At 45.4% G+C, this 15,309-nt stretch overlaps 1 protein-coding gene across 1 annotated transcript in view; it reads right to left on the bottom strand.

Annotated features, from left to right (window-relative positions):
- LOC110211654 (protein AHNAK2-like) overlaps positions 1 to 15,309 on the bottom strand; it is a 72,663-nt gene that overhangs the window by 39,696 nt on the left and 17,658 nt on the right. The window contains exon 2 of the mRNA XM_078149187.1: positions 12,490 to 12,602. Coding sequence (XP_078005313.1) covers positions 12,490 to 12,602 — 113 coding nt within the window. The remainder of the gene's footprint in view (positions 1 to 12,489; positions 12,603 to 15,309) is intronic.

Here is a 15,309-nt window from a genome sequence, read left to right as displayed (position 1 = left end):
AGCAGGGTTGACCCGGGAAATGTTTAACAAGAGGCTCCAAAAATGCAGGATGCACTTTTAAATTTAATCTGCGTTATTATTAACATTTTCTCCATCACTTGCTCAAGTCTAGACAATCAACAAAACAATGAATTGAGCCCTGATTTGTAGGGTGTGCTGATTTCCAAGGTGCAAATGCTCACGCTGAAATTTTAACAATCGGTTCCCAGAGCCGGTTTGAGCTGGCTCTAGCACACCCCTGCCACAAGTCATTACTCAGCCTTCACTTGAAGACCTCTAATTATGGGGAACTTACTACTTCAAGAAGCAGCCAATTCCACTCTGGGATTTCTAATTGTTAGGAAGTTTTCCTCAAGTCAAAAATATTTCTTCCCACAACGTCCTCTCATTATTGCTGGTTCTCGTCTCTGGGGTCGAGTGGAATAATCTGCTCCCTCATTCACCTAAAAGTCTTTCCAGTACTTGAAAATAACGATGACATCTCCCCAAAGTCTTCTCTTCTCTGACTAACCATCCCCAGTCCTTTAAATTATTCCGCTCCTTCCCACCCCAGGCTTCCCTTTCCCCTTCCCAAGGCATAATTTCCAATCCTTTCAACCCCCTGGTTGCCCTGACTCCAAAAGTATTAGATTTGCAGTCAGGAGACCTGGGCGATGCCATTTATTTTCTAAATGTGTTACCTTGGGCAAGTCATTTCCCATCCTCTAAACTTCAGTTTCTTTATGAATGAAAAAACACGTGTTAAACGCTCACTTCTCACAAAGCATTGTACTAAATGCTGAAGATACTAGTAGAAAAACCAGCCAATCTCTGCTCTCAAGGAGCTCACATTCTAATAGGGGGAGCTCAAATACTTTGGCCATATAATGAGAAGATGGGACTTACTGGAAAAGACCCTGATGTTGGGAAAGACTGAAGGCAAAAGGAAAAGGGCACAGCAGAGGATGAGATGGATAGATAGTGTCACGGAAGCCATGAACATAACACACACAGAAGATGTCAGATGGAAAGGTCCTAAGGATGTAGCAGCAAAGCAGGTGGTGATGCATCTTCTTTAATGTCATTTTCAGTGATAAAACCGTATGTTTCTGAGGCTGCGCCACCTGACAATGCCAAAGTCTTTGGTAATAACAGCTTCCTTTTCTGGGTCTTCAGTAGATAATGGCTAGTGAGGAGGAGAGAGGGCAGGTGGGAATCTGCAGCATCTGCCCACACAGTTGCCAAGCAACATTCTACAAAAGTTGCTTCCCTGGATTATGGCTTTGGGGGCCAGGCTGAGAACAGGGCCAGTGGTCTGGGCAGAGGGGGAAGTGTGTTCCTGTTTACAGGGCTTTTAGGTTTATCTACCTGTCTGTTGAACATAGGTTAGTGTTGGTGGAGGTGAGGTTAGCTGGTCCCTTCTCCACAAAGGTGCCTTTCCTAAATGATGACTATGGAGGCTCAGCTAGAAGCAGGGCCAGCGGTCTGGAGGACATTGCGATCGCCAAGGCTTTCAGGGTGGGAGCAGGAGTGGTGGTCGAAGGCACTGGAGCTACCTGGCACATGCTGCTTCCTGTTTCTCCCTTGGGATGCCCTGTCTCCCAGCGAGACTGGCTAGCCTGCTCTGACATTGGCATGTGAGCATGCTAATACCTGTACTACCCACCTCACAGAGTGGTTATGAGGAAAGCACTTTGTAAACCTTAATGTTCTGTAGAAATGTGGAAGTATGGGTAGGATTTGGATAGAAGAATAAGCTTCTCCTCTCTCACAATTCAAGGACAAGCCCTAAATGTGCCCTCCTATTTTAAATAATCCCAGCCAGGCCTGACAGTATGCTTGCCATGTGGCCTATGTTTAGCTAGAGCCTCCGAGGACTCCCGACAAAGCACATTTGAGAGGTCCTTTCCCAGATCAAGGTGCTAGATCAGTACTGGAGAAAGCATTCCCCTGAGAAGGAAAGCAGGACCAGCCCAATCCGTGGCCAAGGCAAAATGGCCTCTTTGAGGCCTTGTCCTAAAATCAGGCCCTTCCAAGGCCCCTCCAAGACTGGTATTCCTCCCTTCACAGACCCTCCTCCAGATCAGACAGCGGAAGTGTCATTGTTTTTCACAACCTCTTGTGAAAATGTACAATGTTCCCTGGAAGAGGAAGCAATGCCCAAAGTATCTGGCCTTCTCCCCAAAAAAGGATTGGCTGAGATGCATTGCAATTCAATTCAACGGGCATTTATCAAGCGTTATTAACGTGTCCGGCTCTGTGCTGAGAACTGGAGGTACGACAAGAAAAATAAAACAATTCTTGGCCTCAAGGAGCTTACGTTCCCGAGCTGTCCCCTCTGAAAATACAAAGCAAGACAAGAAGGGATGGGCATCAAGATGTATTGATAGAGAAAGCATTTGCTAAATATTGAAGCTGAAGCTTAAATACTTTGGCCATATAATGAGCAGATGGGACTTACTGGTGTTGGGAAAGACTGAAGGCAAGAGGAAAAGGGGACAGCAGAAGATGAGATAGATAGATAGTGTCATGGAAGCAATGAATGTGAGCTTGGACAGATTTTGAGAAATAGCGAAGGATGGAAGAGGCTGGAAGTATCATGGTCCGTGGGATCACAAAGAGTCAGACATAAATGACTGAACAAGAAATATTCTAGGTACTGCACTAAGCCAGGGGGGTACAAATACAAGCAAGGAAGGTGGTCCTTGCCCTCAGTGAATTTACATTTTAATGGGAGAACACAATATGTAAAGGGGATCTGGACAGAGGGGTTTACACCAGGTTTGGTAAGGAGTTGGTCTGGTTCTGAGCCAGATGAAGTGGGTTATTTAAGAACTAGATGAGGTGACCAAGTGACTGGCTAACTTATCAGAGCCAGAATGACCCAGAGGCAGAAACAAAGTGTGAGGTTAGGAAAGAAGATGAGGACGAGGGGCAGAACGTAGGCAGCAGGGGGAGACGGCTAGGAGGTGGCCAGGAAGTTTTGACTTGATCACAGTTGGGGTAGAAGATCTGTTTATCACAGTGAGATCTGGGGCAGCACAGTGGAAGGACCTTGGATTTGGAGATACCTTACCTAGGTTGTAGTCAAGGCCCCACCACTAATGAGACTTTGATCACCTTCATTTCTATGGGGCTTCAGTTTTCTCCTTTGTAAGATAAAAGAAGATGGACCACTTCATCTTTAAGGTCCCTTCCAGATCTAAATCCAATTGATACTAATGCATTGTTGGTGGAGTTGTGAAATGATCTAACCATTTTGGAGAGCAATTTGGAGTTATGCCCAAAGAGCTATAAAAATGGGCATACCCTTTGACCCAGCAATAGCAGTTCTAGGGCCATACCCTAAAGAGATCATACAAATGGGAAAAGGACCCACGTGTACAAAAATATTCATAGCAGCTCTTTTTGTGGTGGCAAAGAATTGGAAATTGAGAGGATGTCTATCAATTGGGGAATGGTTGAGCAAGTTGTGGTATATGAATGTAATGGAATACTATTGTGCTATAAGATTTGATGAACAGGGGGCAGCTAGGTGGTGCAGTGGATAGAGTACTGGCCCTGGAGTCAGGAGGACCTGAGTTCAAATCCAGCCTCACACACTTAGTACTTCCTAGTTGTGTGACTGTGAGCGAGTCACTTAACCCCAATTGCCTCACTAAAAAAAAAAAAAGAAAGAAAGAAAGAAAAAGAAATGATGAACAGGCTGCCTTCACAAAAATCTGGAAAGACTTGTATGGTCTGATGCTGAGTGAAGTAAGCAGAACCAAGAGAACGTTGTACACAATAACAGCCACGTTGTGCGATGACTAATATTGATAAACTTAACCCTTCCCAGCAATACAAGGATCTAAGACATCTCCTGAGGCCTCATGACAGAAAATGTTATCCACATCCAAAGAAAGAACTACGGAAGTTGAATTGTTATTTTTTTCTCTCCTGTTGAGTTTTGTTTTCTCTTTCTGATGGTTCCTCCTACTTGTTTTAATTTTTACTTGCAACATCACTAATGTGAAAATAAGTTTAATAGGAATGTAAATGTAAAGCCTATATCAGATTGTGCACCGTCTTGGGGAGGGTGGTGTGGAGGAAGGGGGAGAAAAATTTTAAACTCAAAAGCATATGGAAGTGATTATTGATAAATCAAAATAAATTAATTAAAAAAATTAAAAAAACAGATCTAAATCCAATTGTCTTAAGATCTTTTAAGGGATCTGAATGCAGATTGAAGCACAAGTTTTTCACTTCCTTTATTTTTTTGCTTTTTTTTTCACAACATGGCTAATATGGAAATGTTTTGCATGATTTCACATGTATAATTGATAACGTATTTCTTGTCTTCACAATGAGTAGAGGAGAGGTGGGAGAGAAGAAGAGAATTTGGAATTCAAAATTTTTTAAAATGAATGTTAAAAATGAATGATTTTTTTAAAAAAAGATCCTATGGGGGAACAAGGCACCCTGGAAGATGAGAGATGGGTAAAGGAAGGGGGCTTGCCAGGCAGGGGACAAGACTTCCTGGGATCTGTGACATTCAGTTCAAAGGCTCAAGACAGTTTGTTGTTCATCACAGGATCATAGAGCTAAAGACGAAAGGGTCTTCAGAGGTTGTCTAGCCCAACCTCCTCATTGTACAGATGAAGAAACTGAGGTTCAGGAAGAAGTAACTTGTCCCCAAGATCACACAAGTGGCAAGAGGCAGAGGTGAGATTCGAACCCAAGAGACTGCTTTGGGGCACCAAGAAGTACATGACCTATGGAACAGATCCTAACCAGGGAACAATGCCTGTGCTAGAAGCCAGAATGCCTTCCAAAGAGGCTGAAAACAGGAAGTGGAATTCAGGGAAATGATTCTGTAAAATCCTGCCTATCCCAGAGGGGGCAGGTAGATCAGACACTGAAAAATATCCCCACAAAGAGTCAGGACCAAAGGTGGGGGTGGGGTGGGGGTGCAGAGAGCTCTGGGCTGGCAAGGTGAGGCTTTGAGCTAGTACCAGTGGGTTCCAAGCCCCTCAACATCGTCCTGCAAAGACAGGGCTCCCATCTCACAAGTAACCCACCCTGGGAGTGCCCCCAGGACAGGATATCCTTAAGCTTCCACAGAGTTAACACTCTTATTTCTCCCCTTCTGGAACTCCTGAGAGAAATTATTATTTTTCTATTAATAACCAATTATTCATAGGAGGTTCCACTTTTCCAAAGGTATTTAAGCATTCAATGATCTCCAAGGTGGGTCTTTGGCTACCAAGAGAACCCACTGACCATCAATTTATTGATTATTTGCTAGCCTAATTAATAAATTGACTATTATTTACCCCAGAAATTCTGTCTCTGACTTGTCATTGGTCTCACTTGCATGTCACTGTCTGTGGTGGCTCTACAGAAGCTGTGGGTCACTCACTTAAGGATCTAGTTTTCTATCTGATGTGCAAGACTCCTCTTCTCAGACTGACTGTGAGCTTCTTGAGGACAGGACCCAGGGTTGCTCTTCCTCATCTGTAAAATGAGTGGGGGCGCTGAGGGGGAGACATAGAAAAGACAATCACTAAGGTCTTTTTCTAGCTCTAAATACTAAGGACACAAGGAATTGAGCACAGACCTCAGGAAACCTTAATCTTGCACCCCACTCAGCAGCCCTATGGAACAACTTAAATGATACCAATACGTGCCATCATCTTTGACTCCTCTCTGGCACTCACCCACATTTTCAGTCAATAGCCGAGTCTTGTCATTTCTATGTTCACAACATCTGTTCTAGTCACCCCTTTCACTCCATTCACAAAGCCACATACCCCAGCACCCAAGCTCTCGTCACCTCTCACTTGGACCATCCCAAGAGCCTTCTGAATGGTAATCCTGCCTGAAGACTCTTCCACTCAGTCCTCTACCCAGATGCCAGATTGATTTTCTAAAATGGAGGCCCAGCCACCTATTCACTGAGTTCCAGAAGCAACCTATTACCTCCAGGATCCAATTTAAAGTCCTTCATTTGGCATTTACAGCCTGGTCCCTTCTTAATTTCCAGTCTTCTTACATTCTACCCCCTTCCATGAGCTCTGTCATCCACCTACAATGGCCCACTTATAGTTCTTCACACTGGATTCTCCATCTCCTGCCTCCATGTCTTTGCACTGACTGTCCCTCATGCCTAGAATTCTCTGCTCCCCATTTCTACTTCTTAATTTCTTGATCTTCTTCAAGATTTAGTTCAAATCTCACATTTGCAAGTGTCCTTTCCCAGTCCCTTTAGTTCCTACTGCTGTCCCCTTTCAGATGACATTATCTACCCTGTGAGTGCATCCAACAGATATTCTCTCTCTCTCTGTATATATACATATCTATCTATCTATCTATCTATCTATCTATCTATCTATCTATCTGTCTATCTATCTACCTATCTATCTATCTATCTATACCTATATAGATACATAGAGATAGAGATATATAATATCCGATACATATACCTATCTAGCTGTCTATGTGTCGTCTCCCCAACTAGAATATATGCCCCTTGAAGACAGATTGTTTTGGGGATTTTTGCCATTCTTTGTATCCCCAACACTTAATACAATGCTTGGCACATACTAAGTCCTTAATACATGCTTATCAACTGATTGATTTGGGTGCCAACTTCCTAACATGGTGCATAGACCCCTGCCCATTGCCTAGTGCTGCCTCTGACCCCTAACCCGAAGCTTCCTTTCCCTCACAACCACCATCTCCCTTAGACAACATGCAGTATAGGAGCATTTAAATCACAGACTCTTAAGAGACAGAAAGGACCTCGGGGTCATCTTGTTCAAGCCATCCTCTCTACTACATCCCTGACAATAAATGGTCATCTAACTTCCATTTGAAGACCTCCCGAGATGGAAAGACGACTATTTTCCCAAGGCATCACATCATGTTTTTGGACATCTCTAATTGTTAGGAATGTGTTGCTTGCATTGCTCTCAGTTCTGCCCTTTATGGCAAAGCAGAACAATCTAATCATTCTTTCACACGATAGTCCTCTAGATACTTGAAAACAGCTCTCAGAACCCCAACACACAAGTGGTCTCATCTCTTCCCCAAGTCTTCTCTTCTCCCGAGTGAACATTCCCAATTCCTTCAAGCCTCCAGAGAGTTCTGAGCCCAGACCCAAAGCAGGAAGGCAAGCAGAATGCCCAGTCTGGCCTGAAATCCCAAAGTGGAGGAAGGATTTTGCTTAAACAAACACAGGGTTTGCATTCTGAGGCAGTCACCAAACCCAGCCTCAGTCCCAGCCCCACCCAGTACTCCTGACCAAGACTTGGATTTAAAGAATTCATTTGCATATTAATAACAGGTGATGCTTTAACTCTGTCAGTCAACACACAAACACATGTGTGTGCTTATACCCAACCGTATACATTATCAGTGCATGGCCCTGGTCTGCCAATTCTTGTTAACACTGCAATGATGTGGCTAATATGCTTTGCGAGTGTCTGCCTGTTTATCCCATATGTCCGTCTGTCTCCTGTGATATTGTTCACATTTCAGGAAGCTCCCTAAGATTGAGGCCCGGAGGTCTGAAGTCAGTGTCCAGCCCATGGGCACAGCCTTGACTAGAACTGAGGTCTCCTGACCCAAGACAGAGCTTCTTCCAGGTCAGCCCTGAATACTCTGCTGGGAGTTGACAGGTGGTGAGTATACCAAATTGTACCAGACTGGAAGAGAAAGTGAGCCAAGCTGGTCCTGGACAGCAAGCTATGTGCTAAGGAAGAAGTCACTGGGTCTGACTGCTCCCACAAGCTTAGCTCCTGTTTGTGGTTGCCTCTATGCTCGTCTGCTCTTGGCATTTCTTGATAGGAGTGTGGAACGTGTAGATACAGCCTCTTCCTGCTCCCTCAACTCAATTCAACGAGCGTATCATTTTATAACATGCCTACTATGTGCAATGAGAGAAGCAATGTGGCAGAATGAATCTAGTCTCTGAGTCAGGAAGACCTAGGTTCAAATGCTGCCTCTGATGTGGACTGGCTGAGTGACCCCGGACATAAGACACTTAACCTCTCAATACCCCAAACACTGAACTAGGTGCAGGGGACACAAAGCAAGAATGTGCTGGCAAGTGTTTAACAACCTGCTCTCTAGAGGAAAAAAAAAAACTTACATGCAACACCCTTTTCAGTTAAATTGGCATTACTGACATTTTCTCCATCGCTTTCAAAAGTCAACACAATCAACAAAATAATAAGTCAAGCCCTCAGTTGTAGTATTTGTGGATTCTTGAGGTATAAATGCTCACACCAAAAAAAATTTAAATCAGCAGCAGACTCCAGTGCCAAGGAACAAAGCTCCCAACCCCCGCCCCACACAAACAAACAAACCATCCCCCTGCCTTTGAGATGCTTGTATTCTGCTGGAGAAGACATCTCGTACATGGACAAGTGAATGCAAGATAATTTGAGAAGGAAAAGAGTACCAACAACTAGGGGGATCCAGAAAAGCTTTCCATAGGAGCTAGCCACCTGAGTTGAGCCCTGAAATAAGCTAAGGATTTGCAAAGTTGGGATTAAAAAGGGAGTGCACTCCAGGTATGGGTAAAAGCATTTGCAAAGGCACGGAGGTGGGAAACAGAACACCAGGTTTTGGGAAGAGAAAGTATTTGAGCTAGATTTGGCTGGGCTAGAATGTGTACTTTATAATATATAAAGAGGAGTAACGTGAAATAAATCTGGAAAGATGGGTTGAAGCCAGACTAGGAAGGGCTTTAAATGTCAAGCTGAAAAGTTTATATTTTCTCTTAGGGAGCCAGTGGAGATTCTTAAGGGGGTAGGGGAGGGGCATTTTCAGACTTTGTTTAGGAAGATTATTTCGGCAGCTTTCTGGACAGTGGCTTAGACAGCCAGAGAGACAGGAAGCTGTGAGACCAGTTGGGAGCTACTGCAGCAGCTTGGGCAGGAGGTGATTGGCTCATGCATTTCCTCCAACCCTTGGCCCAGCTCTTAGGCACCATACCCCTGCCCTGGTGGAGATAGAAGGCTGCTGTCATCTTCTCCAGATCTGTAAGGGACCCAAGGACCTTTTTCCATATGATTATGAGCCTATAGAGGGACAGCAGACTCTAGAGAGATTATATAGTCCAAACCCATCAGTAGGGAGTATTTGAAAAAGCTCTGGGGGCAACTAGGTGGCGCCGTGGACCTGAAGTCAGGAGGACCTGAATTCAAATTTGACTTCAGACCAAACACTTGACACTTACTAGGTGTGTGACCCTGGGCAAGTCACTTAATCCCAACTGACTTAAAAAAAAAAAAGAAAAGAAAAGAAAAAGCTCTGCATTTGAGGTCCAGATTGAGGTCTGGATTTGAAGGCTTGGTTTTGGATCCTGCCTTTGCCATTTGCTGGCTCTAGGACCTTAGTTAATTCAGTTTCCTCTGTAAAATGAGGAGTTGGACTGGACAATTTATCAGGTACTCTCCAACCTTGACAACAGATGATTCCAAAACCAAGACTGTTCTCTGTGTGTATGAGAGTGGATTTGCACAGCCTCATCCCTCATCCCTCCTTAGTATCACTTCTCTGATTAAAAGAACTCCATTGTCCTCTACGCACATTCTATTTGTTACCACCTACCTCCCAATACCCCTAGTCCCACCAATAACCCCGTCCCCATACCGCTAATTTGCCTATCTAAATCCTAAGGAGCCTTCAAGGTGCAGCTCAAATTCTGCCTTCCTCAAAAAACCCCTTCAGACTAACCCCTGCCCAAGTCCTGGCTTTGTGCCTCATAAGATAACATGACCACGGGTACACTACTCAGTCTTTCTAGGCCTCTATCTCATTTTCTGTGAAATGGGAAGATAGAAGCTGGGAAAGAGTGAAGGGAATAAACATTTATATAGTATCTACCAGGTGCTATGCACTGTGCTAAGCACTTTTTACAAATATCATTTGATCCTCACAACAACCTCATTATTATCCCCATTTTACATTTGAGGAAACTGAGGTAAGCAGGATTAAGTGACATGCCCAGGGTCTGAGGCCAAATTTGAACTCAGGTCTTCCTGACTCCAGGTCCAGTGCTCTATTCACCACTAGGTAGCTGCACAGAGATTGGACATATGGCTTCCCCACTCTGCCTTACTGGTTTCAAAGAAAAAGATCCTATGGCCAGATCCCAGAGCCACCAAATCACAAAATATCACAGTTCGAAGGGATGTCAGAGTACCCAAATCCAACTGTGAGCAAGTCCTTCAACTACTTCCCTGACAAGATCCTTAGTCTCTGCTTGAAAACCTCTGGTGACAGGAAACTCGCCTTCCTGAGGCAGATGCATCCACTTGGGGGCAATTCTGTTCTGAGGGATTCTAATCTCCTGCCTTGTCATCAGTATGGCAGGGAAAAAGCCTGCATACAGTGCCCTAAATAGCTCTCTAGACCCCTTTCTGTGCTTGATCTCTGCTCTCCAAGGCTGAAGGTTCTTTCTCTAGAAAACTAATCTAGGAATAAATGACCAACAGGGCTTCCGATTCCCCTCCGCTACCCCAGGAACTGCCTTGCAGGGGGAATCGAGTCAGAGAGCTCCAAGCCCTGGCTTGCTGGCCAGCAGGACACACCCTCAGTCGCTCAGATTCCTCCGCCAAGAATAAAGATGGCTAAAGAAAAGGGTACTGAAGGCCAAGAGGAATTGGTGTGGCCCAAGTAGGTCTTCTGTGTTAGGGGAGTCTCCCCTTTTCAGGCTCAAAGGAAGGGGCAGCCACCCAATATTTTTAAAGTGCTAATGAAAAAGGAAAAGGGAAAAAAAAGTACTATTAGTGTTTAGACACACTGAAATCCAGTGGTGGGTACCGTTCCCCCACTGGGAAAGACCAGGCCTGGTTGGGCACCCTCTCTCTCTCTCTCTCTCTCTCTCTCTCTCTCTCTCTCTCTCTCTCTCTCTCTCTCTCTCTCTCAATACCCGCCCACTAGCACCCACATACATACTCTCACCCCACCCTGGGAATCCACAAGGAAGCAGCCCATCCCCCAGTTGGCAAGTCACAAGACTTTCAAAAGTCACACAGAGCAGCAGATAATATCGCATGATAATAAAACCTCTTATTTCCAAAACGCCTGACGGTTTCTAAGTGTTCTCTTCACAACCCCTGCTCTCCCCTGCAGGGGTGGTTTAGTTGTTTATTTTTTTATCTTTGAATCCCCTGCATTGAACACAATGCCAAGCAACATAGTAGGTTTTTAATGCCTTAATGAATTGTGGTTATCCTCATTTTACATATGAAGAAACTGAGTCTCAGGAAGGTGATAGCATTTGCCCAGAGTCACACAATCAGTAAGTATCAGATCTGGGATTCAAACCCTAGGCTTGTTTTTTCACATCCAGCCCTTTCTCCTCCATCATTTTTCTGACTTGCTAATCTTTAGTAGACAGTAGGCCCTGCAGTGGATAGAACTCTAGGCCTTGAGTCAGGAAGATCTGAGTTCAAATCCAGCCTCAAATGCAAACTAGCTGTGTGACCCTGGGCAAGTCACTTAACCCCATTACCTAACCAAAAAGAAAAGAAAAGAAAACCCCATGGACATTATCCATGGGAGTCACACAGAGTCCAACACAACTGAACAACAACAAAAGTTATCCAGAAGGTGTTACAATGTCTCCTTATCCAGAGGTGGCTCTCTCTGCACTCCCAAATTGGGCCCCACACTATGAGGTGATCTCTCTCAGCTCTGGTAATCAGGGAGGAGCCCAGCCTCAAATTGGGTTTAGATTCTTGATATGTTAAACTGAGTAAACTCCAATCCAGCTAGACACACAATGATCCTCTAAGCCCATGCTATTGCTGGGACCAGCCCATCCCTCAAGACAGGAGCTGTGGCAACAAGGAGACTGCCCAGGCCAAAGGCATTTATTGCGTCTGCAGCAGCATCAGGGGCTGGGGGGGGGGGCTTCCTTGCCGTGGGCCTCAGTTCTGAAATGCCCCAGCCCAACACTCTCTTTCCTTCTGACTGCTCCACCCCCCAGGCCCCATCAGGCACAAAGCTAGCTAGAGAAAGGATTCGGGGAGAGGAAGGAGGCTGTGTCCTAGACCAGACCGTCCCCAAAAGAGCAACCTCTCTCATGGGCTTCAGAGCCACAGTCTGGGTAGGGGTACTGTCCTGCACCCAATGCCCCTCTTCGAGGACAGGGGAACCTGAACAGATCCTGCGGGGGAAAGGGGCATGGGAACACAGCCTCTTCAATTCCTTTAATGCTGGTCCATTATGGGCCTGAGCTTTGAGGCCCCCCACAAGTTGCGGGGCTCCTTCATTCCCAAACCCCTCCGCCCAGCGCAGCGCCTGCCTGGTGCATACACTAAGAAGCAGCCTCCTGCCCCCACCAAGTGCACTGAAAGTCCCTTCAGTTCTCTCGATCATCCCAGGACCCCCACCTACTCTTTGCCCCACCCCATTTACTCAGAACCCCAAGTCTACGCCTGTCTACTGTCTTCCCTCTCCACACCAGACAGGTGAGAAGAGTCAGAGACAGAGAGAAGGGAGCAAACTTACCCAGATAATTGCGATTCTCAAAACTTGCCCTGAAGTTGCAATATAGCCCAGAACAGCAGTCCAGAAGCTGCCTCCCTCCCTCTACCCTTCCACGCCCCTCAGAGGAGCCAGAGCTGCGCAGGGAGTGTGTCAGCCCAGCCCTTCCCTCCTCCTCCTCCTCCTCCACCTCCTCCTCCTTCCTTCCTTCAGAGCCAGAGGTGACGAAGTGTGGGGTGGGGTTGGGGTTGGGGGGTGTCCCGTTACAACAAGGGGGCCAAACAGGGCTGGGCTAAAGTCCCCTTCCTCCCTGCAGGGGAGTCGGAGTGATCGCGGAATCCTGAGATATCCACGCCCCTACTCCCCCAACCCCAACCCATAAACAATATAGATTCACATACCCAGCACAACAGCTGTAAGGCCTGACCATCCCAGCTGCAGCCAGAGCCTGATCTGACTCACTCCAAGACTGAGGGTACGCCTGCGTGTGTGTGTGCGTGTGTGTGTGTGTCTCTGTGTGTGTGTGCGCGCGCGTGTGCGCGCCTGTGTGTGTCTGTGTGTCAGCACAGGTTGAATCTGATTCTACAAAAAAAGCTAAGTTTACAATGTGAATGCCTAGGGATCGGGGAGTTCCCCAGGAGACTCAACCCCCAAGAGCCCAATAGAATATCTGAGCTGGTGGGGTCCTAAGAAGGCATGTAATCCAACCTGTACTAAAGCAGGAGTCTCCTCTAGAATATCCCAGCTTCTGCTTCCAGACCTCCAGGGATCGGGAACTCCCTCCTTCCCTCCCAAAACAGCCCGTTCCACTTTTGGATAGCTCTGACTTTAGGAAGATGGTTTAGCTTGTTTTTTCTTACATCTTGCCAAACTTTGTTTACCTATAACTTCCATCCTCTTAGCTCTGCCTGCTGGGACCAGCGTGTGTTTCTCACACATGACAACCTGGAAGAAATGTTTTGTCCTTCTTTAAAAGGATATCTTCTCTTCTCCCCATGTCTTCTAAACTGCCCTTTACTCTGTCCTATCCTGTCCTGTCAAAAATGCCATACCAAGTTCCTTCCATTTAATTCAACAAATATTTATTTAGCACTTACTTAGACAAAAAAGAAAAAGAAATAGGGACTGGCCTCTATGAGGATGAGAAGTAGTGTGGCATAGTAGACAGAGATCCAGCCTTAGAGCCAGAAAGACCTGAGTTCAAGTTCTGGCTGTGCAGACACTGGCACAAATCTTATTCTTAAAGATGCAACTCAATCATTACCTTCAGCTTGAAGATTTTCTTGATTTCCTCAATTGCTAGTCCCTTCTCTCCAAAATTATCACTGGTTTATTTGTGTTTATTCTCTTTGTATTTATTCTGTGTATACTTACATAGGTATTTATTGTCTCAGTGCTCACCCTCACCCCACACACACTCCTCGAAAGTAGGACTTGTTTTCAATCTTTATTTTTATATCCCCAGCATATGGCACAGTGCCTGGCAAACAGTAGGTGTTTAATAAATGCTTGCTGATTAATCTTAAGAAGTAACAGGGGGGCAGCTAGGTGGCTCAGTGGATAGCGTGCCACCCCTGAAGTCAGGAGGACCTGAGTTCAAATCCGCTTCAGACCAAACACTTGACGCTTACTAGCTGTGTGACCCTGGGCAAGTCACTTAACCCCAATTGCCTTTAAAAAAAAAAAGGTAACTGAGGGGCAGCTAGGTTTGACAGTGGATAGAGCAGCTGGCCCTGGAATCAAGAGGACCTGAGTTCAAATCCAGGCTCAGACACTTACTAGCTGTGTGACCCTGGGCAAGTCACTTAACCTCATTGCTAAGAAAAGAAAGAAACAACTGACTATGTTGCTAGAGTGAATGGGTTGGGGCCAAGGAGCATAGGAATAGAGAATTCAAGTTGGAAGGGACTTGGGAGGCGACCAAGGCCAACCCCCTCATTTTATAGATGAGGCAGCTCAAGCACAAAGAAATTAAGAGACTTGCCCAAGGTCACATGGCTAGTTAAGGGTCTGAAGTGTCATTTGAAACCAGGCCTTCCTTATTCCAAGGCCAGCATCTTTTCAAAAGGCTAGAAGGAAATTGAGGAGGAAGAGCATGCTTTTATGGAGGCATCAGGGAAGGCTTCATGGAGAAGGTGGCATCCACGTTAAACTTAAAAGGAGGAGAGGGACATCAACAATTTTTGCAAAATGAAGCCCCAGACTCCATACTTCTAAGACTAGGTGTCCCAGATCAATACAGGCACCACTCTGAGGCCTCTAAAACCCTCTACTCCCTTAGGTCACCTGAGTCTCTCTTTTCCCAATGCAGAGCCGATTCTTGGAGACCAGCTAAGCTTAAACAGGGCTTTCCACTAGCAGAGGCAGAGAATGAGGAAGACAAAATAGACTCATCCTGTCCACATCTCGGAAGTTAGGGGTGTGGTGCCCCCATGATCTAGAAACTCCGGGTAATCCGGGTAAAATTTTCTGGCCCTCCCTTCAAATCAGAGAAGTCTGAATTTTTTTTTAAATGGGGTGTTTACAGTACCTTATTGTAAAATGGGTTGATATTATGCTATACCATACAAATATTTTATGCATTTCTGAGTTTCTAAATTTTTTCTGTATCATGCCTTCCCCTGTCATCTTCGGCTTCTACAAAACTCCCCCCCAAAATTCCTATTTAATTTCTTATGCCAACCCGAGATACATTGAAACTGTGATAGGGAAAGTAGCAATGTGGAAGGGATAACAAACCACAGGTTGTTTTCAGGAGGACAAGTTATGAAGACACTTCCTGCAAATTTACCCCATAATGATGATGAATCTATTCCATTATTTAGTTTTAAATTAGGTTTGTTT

This window comes from Phascolarctos cinereus, unplaced genomic scaffold (genome assembly GCF_003287225.1).
Source record: "Phascolarctos cinereus isolate Bilbo 61053 unplaced genomic scaffold, phaCin_HiC Scaffold_2;HRSCAF=192, whole genome shotgun sequence".
Taxonomy (NCBI): domain Eukaryota; kingdom Metazoa; phylum Chordata; class Mammalia; order Diprotodontia; family Phascolarctidae; genus Phascolarctos; species Phascolarctos cinereus.
The sequence above is the reverse complement of the archived record's forward strand: the minus strand, read 5'-3'. Positions and strand labels throughout refer to the sequence as shown.